Source organism: Schistocerca americana, chromosome 1 (genome assembly GCF_021461395.2).
Source record: "Schistocerca americana isolate TAMUIC-IGC-003095 chromosome 1, iqSchAmer2.1, whole genome shotgun sequence".
Lineage (NCBI taxonomy): Eukaryota > Metazoa > Arthropoda > Insecta > Orthoptera > Acrididae > Schistocerca > Schistocerca americana.
The window spans coordinates 177,502,991-177,519,384 of NC_060119.1; the positions used below are offsets into that span (position 1 = coordinate 177,502,991).

Sequence of the window (16,394 nt, forward strand, 5' to 3'; positions counted from 1 at the left end):
CTTTTGCAAATTGCATTTCGGGGCAGATTTCCTACTTCATGTAAATCTTTCTTCTGTTTATACAATTCATGTTGAGATTTTACGGAACGAAACTGGCTTTGCGTACTACTGAAGTTTCAGTGTTTTCTCTCCATGGTTAACTGAAAAAGTTTTATTAGTCACTGAAAGCTATTATTGTATACGGTTTCTTTGGGCTTGGATTGTACTGGATTTTAATTACCGAACAATCATTGCTCGAACAAAAATTCATGGAATCATCAGAGTTATTATCTGTCTCTTCTACTGTTACAACAATTTTTAACGAAATGTGTATATGATTGGAATGAATGTACACGAGATTAACTAAAAAATAATGCATATCTAGGCCTTCAGAGAAGTAGGTGGTTTCAACTGCGTAACACATTTTTCATATTTCATCTTTGCGAGGTAGAAAACGTTAATTGGATTCCACGTTAGTGTGAAACTCTGGAACTGCAGGAGAGCAGATGATATTATGGAAACATATATGAAGAAGACATCACAGAGATAATTAATTCAGTGTTGTCTTCATTGTTAAAAAGTTAGCGATTCCGCAAAGGCAGTTGCTAATTATCGTGAATATTAAATGAGTTGCAAATTCGAGCGAATAGAAATTGTGAACACTTGTCTCAGAGAAACTATCAATAGAAACTGAAATTCGCGTTACAGATTACGATGGCGTTGCCCCGTGGTATCTGTTTACTGACGTGCGGTCAATCAAGGCTATATTCGTGTTGCGCATGCCCTGTCTGCTAGAGCTACGGCAAGGGTATACGTATCTCCAACCGCCAGGCGTACTACAAATTTGGCATTTTCCAAAACTTTTTAAAAATACTTGCCGTGTTTCTTAGCAGCTAAAATTTTAAATGCGAACATTTTAGGTTAGGCTTTACCGTGACTGTTATTGACATTAAATGAAACAAAAAGTTTGCTGTTACCAATCACTGTTTATTTATCTCCACAAGTATACATGTGATTTGTTACGGCAGTGATAGGAACCTGTGACCACTGGAGACAATGCCACAAGTGCCTCCAAAAAATCGTAACACAACACACACACACACACACACACACACACACACACACACACACACACACACAAATGTCATATTAACAAATGTAAATCCACCTGATGATGGAGGTTTAAACCACTGAATCGCGTCGTGGTAACAGTAAACTTGTTGTTTCATTTAAAGCTAAAATTTTAACACTGTGTTTCTTTCGGAGTATTGTATGTGGATGAAAAATTTAAGGCCATGTTTCGACATGTCGTGTTGTACAGTTCCCTTGTGAGTGTCCATATAGGAGTGAGTAATTTTAGCGTAGGAATGTCTCATTATAGATGCACTGCTATTCATTTCTTCTGAACTCTTTGTATGATGTACCTTACCTATGGTGATTGTCAGGAGTTCTTTCAAGGTGGCTATACACTGAAGTGCCTAAGAAACTGGTACAGGAATGCGTATTCAAATACGGAGGTATGTACACAGGCAGAATACGGCGCTGCGGTCAGCAACGCCTATATAAGACAACAAGTGTCTGGTGCAGTGTTTAGATCGGTTACTGCTGCTGCAATGGCAGGTTATCAATATTTAAGTGAGTCTGAACGTGGTGTTACAGTCGGCGCACGAGCGATGGGACGCAGCATCTCCGAGGTAGCGATTAAGTGGGGATTTTCCCGTACGACCATTTCACGAGTGTACCGGGAATATCAAGAATCCGATAAAGCATCAATTGTCCGACATCTCTGAGGTCGGAAAAAAGATCCAGCAAGAACGGGACCAACAATAACTGAAGAGAATCGTTTAACATGACAGGAGTGCAACACTTCCGCAAATGGTTGCAGATTCAATGCTGGGGCATTAACAAGTGCGAACCATTCAATGAAAAATCATCGACATGGGCTTTTGAAGCCGAAGGTCCACTCGTGTATCCTTGATGACTGCACGACACAAAGGCTTTACGCCTCGCCAGGGCCCATCAACACCGACATTGGACTCGACATTGGACTGTTGATGACTGGAAATGTGTTGCGTGGTCGAACGAGTCTCGTTTCAAATTGTATCGAGCGGATGGTCTTCTACGGGTATGGAGACAACCTGATGAATCTATGGACACTGCATGTTAGCAGGGTACTGTTCAAGTACTGTGCAGTTCGAGTGATATGGGACCCCTGATACGTGTAGATACGACTCTGAACAGGTGGAACGTACGTAAGCATCCTGTCTGATTACCTTCACCGATTCATGTCTTTTGTGCTTTCCGACGGACTTGAGCAATTCCATCACGACAATGTTATACCCCAAACGTACAGAATTGCTACTGAGTGGCTCCAGGAACGCTCTTCTGAGTTCAAACACTTCCGCTGGTCACCAAACTCCCCAGACATGAACACTGTTGAGTATACCTGCGATGCCTTGCAACGTGCTGTTCAGAAGAGATCGCCATCCCCTCATGCTCTTACGGATCTATGGTCAGCCGTGCAGGATTCTTGGTGTCAGTTCAATGCAGCACTACTTCAGACATGAGATCATGCCACGTTGTGTCGCGGCCCTTGTGCGTGTTCGCGGGGGCACAACACAATATTAGAGAGCCGTACCAGTTTGTCTGGCCCTTCAGTGGAGGACTGTTACGGGTGAATGTCAGAACAATGGAAAGGCTTAAGCTGACAAGATATTGCAGAAAGTAGTATATTCTTTCCTAAGAATTTTAACGTTATCGGGAAGCAGCTGATTATCAACTATAGTTTCTGGCTACTTACAGTGTTGGAGAGACACATGGAATCTTACAAGGGGAGGGCACGACGTGTGGAACGTGGAGTTACTGCAAACTTCGTACACTCGTAGTACTCCATTAGGACAAGATATGTGTAAGTAGTAGCGCGTACTTCTCAAGCGTTATTGAAGAAATTGGAAGATAATTTCGGTCGTCCAATATATACCTGTGCGTGGCCATTTTTATTGTTAACCGGCGGCAGCCGACTCGTTGGCGTCCAAGCCACGTAACCATTGGGTCGCTGGATCGAGTCCCGTTCCTCACTTTTTTTTTTATTTTCAACAGAGTCATCTTCTTTACTATTTATATTACAATTGATATAATGGGAAAATACGTGTAGTCGGATGAAGTTTTATTAAATGTACAATGTTATTTGGCAGTCTACAGATTTTTATTATGACAAATAATATAATTTACTTTCGACTAGTAAACGACCAAACGCATAAAGTGATACTGAAAATGTATGCTTGTCCGTGTCTTCAAAATTGTTCGTATTTAATCGAAAGAGAACGAGAAATTGCTTCTCGTGAAGACGCTACTAAAATACAGTCGATACTGCATGACCAATTAGCAGCGCCGATATTTAAGGAAATGCTGCGTTATTCATGGATTGCTTCCAAATTATGGTCTGAAAGAGAGGTTATTGAAAATGTTAACAACGTTTGTTTTCCTACGGAAAACCTCAAAAGACCTTACGTATGCGGAAACATAGCACTTATTCAATGCAGCTAGTGCCGTTTAACTTTATGTTTTCCATGTTTTTGCGAAAAATACCATCCTGCAACTTGTACTCGTAATGTCGAAAGCGACGATTAATTGCACATCTTTCAAACGCCGTCTGTGCCGCTCATAAACTTGGAGGTAACAAGTCGCTGCAGGCTCCTTCCAGGTATGAAGGATTTCTCAAATCACGGACAAGCATACATTTTCAGTATCACTTCCTGCGTTTGGTTGTTTACTAGTTGATAGTTACGAATATTATTTTATTTGTGATAATAAAAATTTGTAGACTGACAAATAACATTGTAGATTTAATAAAAGTTTATCTGGTTACATTTGCTTTTTCCGATTATATCAATTGTAATATAAATAGTAAAGAAAATGACTGTGTTGAAAATAAAAAAAATGAAGAAGGGGACTCGATCCAGCGACCCAACGATCACGGGGCTTGAACGCTAACCACTTTTTTTTGTTAATCTCATTTTGTTCTATATTGTTCGTTGACTTTGTTCGTGGCGGACGTCCTATGACACTTGTTCTGGTTGTTCGTTGATCCGTTCACTCAGTTTTTTATTACAGAGGATAGGTAAACCCTCTTTCTTTTGCTTTTTTTTTTATCGTTGTGTTTGGTCGTTGCGGACGTCGCAAGACATCCTGTTCAAGTTCGGTGGTTGATCCTTCCACGCAGTTTTTTTTTTTATTGTTATTATTACAGAGGCCAACCGGCTCTCTGACCGAACACGCTGAGCTACCGTGTGTAAATTTTGCTCCTATCTATGTAGTTCTCAATTCGTTCGAGCAATCAATCATTCATAATAGGAAACACAGTCATAGCTCAGTCACTCAAAATGATTCAGAAATTTTACTTGTTAGAATGAAATCAGGCGATGATTCTTCTTCTCTGCAGGCTCGTGCTTTGCGGCAGTCTGCTAATCTGTACAAATAAAATGTCTCGTATTTTTGGGAGCGCTGTATAATCAGTCGGGAAACCTCAGATAAAGCGGATATTTGGCTTTGATGAAGTTTAACCTTCCGAAGAAGTAATGGAGCTCTTGGATTATTAAATGCAGGTTCGTATCCAGTCTTTCGGAAGTTCCCTTCTGATTAAGAACTACGCAATATATCGATGAATATCATTAATTCACACACACACACACACACACACACACATATATATATATATATATATATATATATATATATATATATATATATCCCTTTTAATCGTACAATTTCGTATCAGTTATCTTTTGTCAAAAATCTCAATATTCAGATTACAATTCTTCAAACAATGCTCAGGCTAATCGGCACGAAGATAATCCCGGAAGTTTTTTTTCTAACAACCACCAGAGAGAGTACTACAAAGAATAATTATGCGCTCGTGGCATAGCTATTGTATGAAACTACTTTGCGCATGGATTCTGCGAGTATGAAGATAGAAAATTAGTAAACGACATTCAATGGTAGAATTGTATCACAATAATTCATTGAATATAAAGAGATATTACACGTGCCGGCAACCACTCAGCACTCGGCTGCCGCCGCATCAGGGTAAAAATAGCCACGCACAAGTATATATATGACTACCGAAATTATCTTGCGAATTTCTCAATAGCGCTTGAGAAGTACGCGCTACTGCTTACACATTTTGTTGTCCTAATGGAGTACTAGGAGTGTACGAAGTTTGCGGTAAATCCGCGTTCCAAACGTCGTGGCCTCCCCTTGTTAGGCGAAGAATTAAATGCGCAACGTTATTTCGGTAAAAATTCCAGAGATTGCTAGTTTTCTGACCGAATTCTACAGGGTCGAGACCTACTGATCCCTTCGTAAATAACGTCGGGGGACGACGATAATGAAGGAAGACGACACGCTCGCGTTTTCTTGACATCTGTGACTGCTGAAGGGTGAGATTTATGAACTTTTTGAACTATCACAGGCGATTGTGAGAAGCAAGGCGCGGGCCGAGCTTGCAGAAGGGCAGCTGTTGGTCCGGGAGGAGTCGGTTGCGGGTAATTAGGCGCAGAGCAGGGCGTATAGCAGGGACGAGCAGCGCGGCGCGGCGCGGCCGGCCCGCGGCCGTAATGAAGCGCGGCGGCGGCGGCGGCGGCGGCGGCGGCGGCGGCGGGCCGCGGCCGTAATTGGCAAAGTTGGCCGGGCCCGGCGGCTGGGTAGGCCGGCCCGCGCCGCGCTGTTATGAGAGCAAATATCGCCGGCCGCTGTAATGACGCGTGTTGACTGATACCGATACTCCTGCCAACTACTGGCCGCCAATAAGTGCCGCTGTCCTCCGGCGCCGCTTAAACTGCTGCTGCCGGCCTCCCGTCCTCCCGAGGCTTGTTCTGCTGCAGCACACCCGCAACAGGGTCATCTCGACACAGCGATTACTATTTGATTGTTTCGTGCTATTGTAGTCTTCAACGCGAAGGCCGGTTTGAAGTAGTTTCCCACTCTAGCTTATCTATTGACAAAGGATTTCAGTATATACTCTAAGATAGTACCTGTTCTTTCGGACATGTCCGAAAGAACAGATGCCGTCTTAGTGTATATATAGTTAAGGCTCACCGGCCACTTGACCATCTTCTTCTTCTGTGCGAATGCACAAACAGTGCCCCAACTCTTACGGGAATCGGCAACGCGCCGCGAGTAATGAGTATAATGGGCGGGGGCATTACGAATGTAGTGCGGGACAATACGTTGAGAATGTGGGTTTCGCGGGAGGCGTGCCAGAGATAAATCACTGCAGTCGCGCTATCCTCTGTGTCCTCGGTGGCTCAAATGGGGCCTTGGAACCTACCTGCTCCAGGGCATGCGCCAGCGTTTGGAAGGTATGGCTGTGCACGGCCACCGTTTTTGTTGTACAGCCTACGCAGACGACATAGTACTAAATCTTCGCAGTGAAGATGAAGTACGAGCAGCACTGACATGGGTGGCGACTTACGGCGAAGCGTCGGCGAGCTGCCTCAACGTGTCAAAATCCAAGGTCCTGCTCATTGGTGAGGGCTTGCCGGAGAGATGCACTGCCCCCCTTAGTGTCGCCGCCACCATGCGGTGTCTTGGACTTGATTTCGCAGCAGACCTGCGCCGCTCAGCGGCTATCAATGGTAGACGCTTGCTACAGACAATCAGAGCAGATCTCGCAGATCACCGGCTACGAGCTCTCGACGTTATCCAACGCGCGCAATACGTGAACATGTATCATGCTTCCCGTATACCACACGTGGCTCAAGTACTACCAGTCCCAAATCTCCTGGCGCGACGACTGTTGATGGCTTTCGGCTCCTTCGTCAGCTCGGGGATGTTATTCAAGGTGCAGTATGAATCCCTTGCACTGCCACGAGATCGTGGCGGGGTGGGACTTATCCACGTGCCGACTCGTGTCAAGGCCCTATACGTCAGCTCCCAACTAAAACTTTGGCATCGTTGCCCGCAGAGCCTTACTATCGTCTTGCTTCACAACTTGGCACCGGCCTCCTTGTCCGCCCCAGTACTGGTATCGACCATTCCAACCCACTTTTATTACATCGAACGATTTTTCCTGGAGATCAGTTATATCTACCGGTCCTTACCACTTACACGTTTGTACCTCACGAAAACAGTCTCCGAATTGTTACAACAGTGCCGCCCGTCCAACCCCATCGAACGTAAGTATCCACAGTACGTGTGGCGACACATATGGAAGGCGATCCATGCGTGTTTTCTTGAATCAGACGTTCAATCAGCGTGGTACATCACCGTGAATGGCAAACAAGTTAACCGAGATCGTCTGCACCGCATCCATCTCGCCGATTCATCCTTCTGCACCCACTGTGGAGTGGATGACACGGATGTCCACCGGTTCCACTGTGGCACAGCGTTCGACGTCTGGACACTTGCGCGGCGAATTTTGGCGTTTCTTACTCGCCAGACACCGGCTCAGATCGACGTCCACATGCTTTTGTACCCCGATAAGACTTTCTACCCCTCCGCCAAAACTCACTCTGTGAATTGGATCTGTGGCCACACGATCCGCTATCTTTTTACTTCTGGCGACAAGTCTACGCTAGGATATTGGACTTATCTCAACGAACGACACTGTGTCCTGATACGCAACCCACGCTATAAGCAATATTTTTCCAATTTTTTACGGAGCACTTTCGATGACCCACCTAGTAGCTGGAACGTCCAAGCCCTGAGAAGCTGAAAACTGTATAAACCGAACCGAACTGAATAGATCTGCTACCCAGAACCCACGCCTACGCCATGAGAAGACACGTTTGGACGAGCTGGCATGGTGTAGGCAGAGACACTTCAGGAGCTCCTGTAAGAACTGGTCTTTAACTACAAGTCGCACGACGACTTTAATTAAAAAAATAAAATAAAATAAAAATAAAAAAAACTTTTCCTTATTTATTCCTCATAATTTGTTCTTAAAGGAAATTTGATTTTGGCTTTGAGAAACTCTTTTTTTTTTTCTCCAAAAGTTTGCTTCTTCGCCAACAAGACGAAGGAGACTCATTTTTGTTTATTGGAAGGAGAAACCAGTACAATTGGAGTCTTTGTTTTCTTTTGAAAAAAAAAGCTTTTCCCTTATTTATTCCTCATAATTTGTTCTTAAAGGAAAAAGAAATTTGAGTTTGGCTTTGGAAAAAAAATGGATAGAGCGTCTGCCAGGTAAGCAGGAGATCCCGGGTTCGAGTCCCGGTCGGGGCACACATTTTCATCTGTCCCCGTTGACGTATGTCAACGCCTGTAAGCAGCTAAGGGTGTCCATTTCATTGTAATTTCAAGGGATTTCCGATCGACCCCGTATTTCTGGATTTCCGGAAGGCTTTTTGACACTGTACCACACAAGCTGCTCGTAGTATAATTGCGTCCTTATGGAATATCGTTTCAGTTATGTGATTGGAATTGCGATTTCCAGTCAAAGACGTCACAGTTCGTAGTAATTGACGGAAAGTCATCGAGTAAAACAAAAGTGATTTCTGGCGTTCCCCAAGGTAGTGTTATAGGCCCTTTGCTGTTCCTTATCTATGTAAACGATTTGGGAGACAATCTGAGCAGTCGTATTCGGTTGTTTGCAGGTGACGCTGTCGTTTATCGACTAATAAAGTCATCAGAAGATCAAAACAAACTGCAAAGCGATTTAGAAAAAATATCTGAATGGTGCGAAAAGTGGCAGTTGACCCTAAATAACGAGAAGTGTGACGTCATCCATATGAGTGCGAAAAGGAACTCGTTAAACTTCGGTTACACGATAAATCAGTCTAATCTAAAAGCCGTAAATTCAACTAGTTACGTAGGTATTACGAACAACTTAAATTGGAAAGAACACATAGAAAATGTTGTGGGGAAGGCTAACCAAAGGCTGCGTTTTGTTGGCAGGTCACTTAGAAAATGTAACAGACCTACTAAGGAGACTGCCTCACTACGCTTGTCCGTCCTCTTTTAGAATACTGCTGCTCGGTGTGGGATCCTGACCAGGTAGGACTGACGGAGTACATCTAAAAAGTTCAAAGAAAGGCAGCACGTTTTGTATTACCGCGAAATGTGGGAGAGAGTGTCACAGAAATGATACAGGATTTGGGGTGGAAATCATTAAAATAAAGGCGTTTTTCGTTGCGACGGAATCTTCTCACGAAATTCCAATCACCAACTTTCTCCTCCGAATGCGAATATATTTTGTTGACACCGACCAACATAGGGCAGAACGATCACCGCGATAATATAAGGGAAATCAGAGCTCGTACGGAAAGATATACGTGTTCATTATTTCCGCGCGCTATACGAAATTGGAATAATAGATAATTGTGAAGGTGCTTCGACGAACCCTCTGCCAGGAACTTAAATGTGATTTGCAGAGTATCCATGTAGATGTAGATGTAGGTGTAGATCTTGTGCAAGTCTTTTTAGGTCAATATACAGGTGGCTACTAAATCCTACACCTTTAGTAGAGCTACCGTACAATGGCCAAGACTATCTTGATTAAGTCTAGGCTACGGTTGTTTTTCTAGTAGGTTTGGTCAATTAAGGTTGTACTCGCGTTACTTCTACATTAGGTGTGTTCCATATCTATCAGGCGTTAACTCTTTTCGATCCCTTTGTTCTTCATTTAAAAAATGGTTCAAATGGCTCTGAGCACTATGGGACTTAACATCTGAGGTTATCAGTCCCCTAGAACTTAGAACTACTTAAACCTAACTAACCTAAGGACATCACACACATCCAAGCACGAGGCAGGATTCGAACCTGCGACCGTAGCGACCGCGCGGTTCCGGACTGAAGCGCCTAGAACAGATCGGCCGCATCGGCCGATTTCTTCTTCATAGTTAGCCTCCTGTCTGTTACTTAAAAATAAAGAGTATTTATAGCAAAATTGAAATTTTCAATGTGTAATTCTGATTTTAATTGAATATTGTTGATTTATAACATCAAACTGTGAGATGTAGTAAAAATAGAAACAAATTCGGATCATTATACAGCGTTCGAAAATGTAATTTTTTCAAAAAACGTAAAATTAAAAAAAAAACCCATAAAATGTAGCACACTTCACTTCAATACTCCTTCAAAATTATATAAAGCATGTTCCTGAGGCCGGCCGTGTGACCGAGCGGTTCTAGGCGCTAAAGTCTGGAACCGCGCTACCACTACGGTCGCTGGTTCGAATCCTGCCTCGGGCATGGATGTGTGTGACGTCCGTAGGTTACTTGGGTTTAAGTAGTTCTAAGTTCTAGGGGACTGATGACCTCAGCAGTTAAGTCCCATAGTGCTCAGAGCCATGTTCCTGATGTTCAAAAATACAGAAAATCTTGCCTTTGATCATAATAAAGAACGTTCTATTGAGTGATAATAACAACAAATATATCTTTTTATTTTCGTGCACGCGTATCTCACGTAGCGAAAGTTTAATTTTTACCACAAAGTATGTTGTGAAAGGGACGAAAACTAAGTGGCATTCATGGTTGCGTTTTTCGCCCGCTTAATCATACTATTTTTCCTAACAAGTTTCATGTTGTTGTCAGACACAACAAGTAGTAAACTGTGACTACATAAGGTTCAATTACGTGTAGCTAATGAATTGTTTATGAGCATATAAAGGAGAAAGGAATGTATTTTAGCTTCTGTGCTACCCAACAAATATGTTACTCTTACCGAAAAGGTGTCGTGCTTGACTGTGGGAGTAGTTCCAACCTTTATGTCTTAATTCCACATAGCTCTGATGATAACTTCACTCTGATCGCTTGCAGGCAATCATGAGATCATGAACTACACAGCGCTACTTTATCCCAGTTAATGTGAAATTCAATAATATTCCTTCCACCGGTATACTCTGGTCAAATGTCCAAGTCACGATAACATACCCCGATTTTCCAGTCACAACACAAAATGAAACGTAAAATGTCATGAACGAGTATATTATTAGGAAACAGCTCGCATAATTGAACTACCATATAAACGGTTGCAAATGCCCAATTTTGTGTTCTCACTTTCGGACGTTACTGTTGGAAACTGCTCATAATCAAATTCTATAATGAATGCTTTCATTTTGTTTTGTGTTAATGGCAAGTGATAGCTACAGAGAACAGAGAATTAACACTTTTTTTTATAAAGTGCACTTATAGACGATATGAATCAGATTGCTCGAATGAATATCTCTTGTCACTGAACAAAAAACACTTTGACTGATTTCAGGAAAAGACGTGCTTATAGTGATATTTATTTTGTTACACTATGTAGAGTTGGTACTACTTAAAAACAAACCATGTACAGTAAATGTACGGTAAATTTTGGAATTTGATTGTTTAATTATTCTACAGTGAGCCTTGTATTTATTGCTGATTATTGTGTTTGTTGCTACGTTTTGTAGATGTCCTTGTAGATGAGCACCTATTAACGGATGAATTAAATGCGTTCACCTTCAGGTAGGGTAGTTATAAAGCAGTTTATTCACAGAGCATTCTAAAGCATGTGAAGGCACTATTGCTTTTACAACTTAACCTTCCTTGAAATAAGTAAGTTAGTAAGTTAGTGATAACCCGTAACTCCCTCTAGGCAGTATCATTAAGGTATATTTTTTTACGATGACGCAGTGTAGATTTGTCACTATCAGCACTGTAAAATTTACTTGTTAGTTATTTATACAACTTGGATTTCCTGTGACCTTACCTTGAAGTAGACGTGCATGTCGTGTAATTATTTACTGATTTATGTCTGGAAATGGCCAGAAACGGGGAAATAATACCTTGACATCGATGATATCTGCAAAAAACTGTTACACGAAACTGTTCACAGCTGTTTCACAGCGTGAAGGACATAGCTGAAAGCTCTTTTTAATATCACGAAGCGTTTGTAGTTTCTGCGTAGCCGGGCTTAGAGGAATCATACAGTGTATCTGATGCAAATAATGAAAGGATTATTTACTTTGTTTTCGTATTGATTCATCTTGCCTTTCAATTTCATGTTTATGGTAAAGTGTCTGATGTGAATGTCAGTCTACACGAAATTTCGTCTTCTACAATAACTGTCATTTTGCTGTCACTAACGCAGTCAGGATGAAGGACCAACATTTGTCATCGAGTAGTTATGATATGATCCCAAATTTGAGAGGAAAACTGAATGAAACTGCAGATTCAGTAGCAGATTTCTTTTAAAAATCAATTTCCTTCAGAGATAACACTCCTGTGATATTACGAAAACATCCAAAGAGGTTCTTATGCACATTTAATGATGAAAAACGGTAGTTAGCCTCTGCTTTCTACTGAAGCAAAAGAAAAAAATTTGTTCTTGCAGAATACTTATGGAAAAATGAAAGCTAAAACGACACATAAATAGCGCACATACACTAGATTTGAAGAAGTGAAGCTAAACTGATTCATGAACTTTCAATTTTTTCCCTGATGATAAGTACAGAGACAAATGTTCGGAAATTTGTTTAAGCTTTTTAAGTATTGTAAGTTAATTTTTATGCTTCTTGTCTGTCTTAGATGCGTGACAAAATCTAGATCCTTTAAGATGATGGTAATCAGGAGAAACAAGAGGGTTTTGTTAAGTTTTGTCTAATTATAGTTTTATGAAGTCTTCGTTAGTTTCATCGATATGTCATCATTGGAAAGATTTGTAAATTTTTTGTCAGCATGTCTATCGTCTCTGCTTGCCGATATCCTCGCCAGTGACAGTGAAGGAGGCAAGCGGAAGCGAGGGGTGGCGGGTGGTTATCTAAGAGGCAATCGCGGGACGTTATCGTAGAGATTTACATAACAACCTCGAGACGACGTAAATGGCCTATTTCCTGTAAACTATCCCATTAAAGACGCATCATTACGCAGGAGACGCCGCCATATATCCAGCCCAACCGCTTGCTATCGATGGTACGTCCTTTACTGTGTCTTCGTATTCACATAAAAGACTCTCAACTCTTCAGTTGCCTGGGATTCGCCAATGGTGGTCTTTTGGCGCTATTAGATATTCACCGGCTAGCACCTAAATCGTATTTCACCGGCAGTGGCACAATATTCTAGGACGTAGTGCAGCCTGATCTATATCAGGGTGTGCTACCAATTTAATAGGTTAACGTATTTATTCACTAGTGTTGTTTGTGCTGGACTGCACGTGGAACGCAATCCTAAAATGGGTGTTTTTAGAGAGAGGAAGAGAAATTAAATTCTTCGCCAACCGATCACACGCTCTAATCTTCGTCGTGTTTATCAGAAATAATGCACACTATCACCCACTCAGACAGTTTTTTGTGTTAATTTGTGCAACGTCGTATGAGAAGCTGATGATAAAGTGAGTAATAAAAGAAACAAAATATAGCAGTAAAAGAAACAGCGGGGAGAGAGGGCGAGAGGGGGGGAAATAGAAGGAGGGACAGCGAGAGGGAGGTGAAAAAAGATAATATTAAGTGGCAGACATCAGTGCAGCACATCAATGTGTGAGATGCAGGAACATTCACATAAACGACTGTAAGGAGGCCCGAGGAAAATTATTAACGACTGTACTTTTGGTACTGTTGTTTACATATTTTAATTAATATATAAGGAATAACAAGGAAAATCACAAAAAAACAGGCCATCCTGTATTATGCTCCCCACTTTAAAATATTAGTGTACATTTATACATTATTATTGTCCTTTACACGGAGTCCTGTTGATATCGAGCTGAAGCGTTAGATCACTAGATGCCATTTGACAACAAATGAGAGCCGAGGCTCCGATGGAGGAATAATGCTGACATTTTGCGAACTGACTGCAGCAAACAGCGGCAACATCTAAATCGGTGTAATCGGACAAGTATTTGGAATCCTATTCCTCCATAGAAGTCTAAGTGGTACTTAAAGTGGCACTTCACTCGTTGGCGATTGAGAATATATAATATTCAAATGGTACTCGGTGAATTAATGAAATCGAATTATCATTAAACTCACGTTCTGTTTGTCAACTCTGGTTCTTCTGCAACGAAGTTTCTCACTTGCAAGATTCCACGAGAAGTCTGTGCAATTTGGAACCCAGTTCTTGCTCTCAATTGTTCTCTCGGCTTTTCCGAATATTGTATTGCATATGTGACGTACATAGTGAATGGTAGAGACAGTGGTTTGAAACTGGGCGCTAGACTCGTTCGTAGCGTCAGGAAGAATGCTGCTTAACGTTAGTATTCCAGCAGTCAAGCTATCCAGTATATCGAGTCAGCTGTTTGCAATACACTTATGTTCTGAAACCATTTTTAGCTTTATTGTTATTAGAAAATATGCTTTGGAGTCTGCTGCTGATGTTGGAACATACTAAGAAAATTGACAACCTCCGACGTTTTGCTGCGATTGAAGACGAAGTACGACATAATGGGAAAAGGTACATATGTTTTCAGTCAGTATAACTATTTATAATTTTTTACATGTTATTCAATCTGTATATTGAGCAAGCAGTAAAGGAAACAAAAGAAAATTTCAGAGTAGATATTAAAATCCATGGAGAAGAAATAAAAACTTTGAGGTTCGCCGATGACATTGTAATTCTGTCAGAGACAGCAAAGGACTTAGAAGAGCAGTTGAAAGGAATGGACAGTGTCTTGAAAAGAAGGTATAGGATGAACATCAACAAAAGCAAGACGAGGATAATGGAATGTAGTCGAATTAAGTCGGGTAATGCTGAGGGAATTAGATTAGGAAATGAGACACTTAAAGTAGTAAATGAGCTTTGCTATTTGGGGAGCAAAATAACTGATGATGGTCGAAGTAGAGAGGATATAAAATGTAGACTGGCAATGGCAAGGAAAACGTTTCTGAAGAAGAGAAATTTGTTAACATCGAGTATAGAGATAAATGTCAGGAAGTAGTTTCTAAAAGTATTTGTATGGAGTGTGGCCATGTATGGCAGTGAAACATGGACGATAAATAGTTTGGACAAGGAGAGAATAGAAGCTTTCGAAATGTGGTGCTACAGAAGAAAGCTGAAGATTAGATGGGTAGATCACATAACTAATGAGGAGCTATTGAATAGAATTCGGGAGAAGAGGAGTTTGTGGCACATCTTGACTAGAAGGAGGGATCGGTTGGTAGGACATGTTCTCAGGTGTCAAGGGATTACCAATTTAGTATTGGAGAGCAGCGTGGACGGTAAAAATCGTAGAGGGAGACCAAGAGATGAATACAATAAGCAGATTCAGAAGGATGTAGGTTGTAGTAGGCACTGGGAGATGAAGAAGCTTGCACAGGATAGTGAAGCACGGAGAGCTGCATCAAACCAGTCTCAGGACTGAAGACCACAACAACAACAACAACATGTTATTAAATTTTAGTAGAGGACAAACAGAGCTTTTTGGCACTCGTAAGATAGATTTATGTATTCATTCAAATTTATCTTTTAAAACAGTCCCACGGAAAATTCAGTTTTCAGCATGAATGTGTACCACGATAGTAGCTGTACTCCAGTGAACGTGTATGAGGCGGCAGCTAATTTTACGTATGAGAAATGTCGGAATGACGTATTCTGAACAGCGCGGCTGTGATAGAACGGGATGGAGCTGCGACCATCAAGCGACATACAGTGATGCGATTGTCGGAAACTTACGCCGCTGGCAGGCAAAAACCCGAAGCGCCTGCAACGACCGGTGAGCGAATTTCGCAAAAACCACTCTACCGAAATGAGAATCCGCCCCTGGCCACAGCCGCACATTTTCTGGCGCAAAATTATAACGGACCAACTCATAAATATTTCTCGGAGTTTAAATGCTCGCTATAGGACTGCCGCGATTCCTGTTAAGTCGGAGCCGCGGCTGGCCGCCGAACCGGCCGCCCGCGGCGCTGCCCGCACACGGACGGGTTTATGGAGTGCGTGCGGCGTGGCGGCGCGCCGTGTGCGCCTGACGCGTATTCGCCGGCGAAATTTCCGCGAGCCCCGCCGCCGTTGTTTGCTGATACGAGAACTCGCCGGCTCGGAATTAAAACGCGGAAATAAAGCGAAAACACAAATAGCCGGCTGCGGTTGCCCGCGAACAAGCCGGACGCAACACCGACTGCACCCTGCCAGCTGCTGCAAACTGGAGAGCGGCCTTCACCTCCTCTCCGTGCGCCCTCTATCCCCCGTCCGCCTACTCGCCAGCCGAAACCACCCCGCTGCTTCCGACCGTTCGACATGCGGAGCTTCGAATTAAATAACGAATAATTACCGGAGAGCCCAATAAAACCAGTTTCGTCAATCGACTCGCTATAAAGGATTAATATATTTTAATGAGACCCGCTGAGGCAATGGGTATTGATGAAGCTGTTTGAGCTGGGGGCTAATTTAATACGGCGTGATTAAATGTTCTACGGCCGAGCGGTCGGCCCCTCGCCGGACGGCAACGAAGGTTTGTTTGTAATATAGTTGGCTCAATTTGCACTTCGCCGTCTTCGGCGCGTCAGCGATCTGAGA

The 16,394-nt window shown here is 42.4% G+C and overlaps 1 protein-coding gene across 1 annotated transcript in view; it reads right to left on the bottom strand.

Annotated features, from left to right (window-relative positions):
• Positions 1-5,443: 5,443 nt before the first annotated feature.
• The window catches only part of LOC124614060 (WAS/WASL-interacting protein family member 3-like), a 47,660-nt gene continuing 36,709 nt past the window's right edge, over positions 5,444-16,394 (bottom strand). Inside the window, exon 2 of the mRNA XM_047142916.1 lies at positions 5,444-5,701. Within this exon, the coding sequence (XP_046998872.1) occupies positions 5,444-5,701 (258 nt within the window). The remainder of the gene's footprint in view (positions 5,702-16,394) is intronic.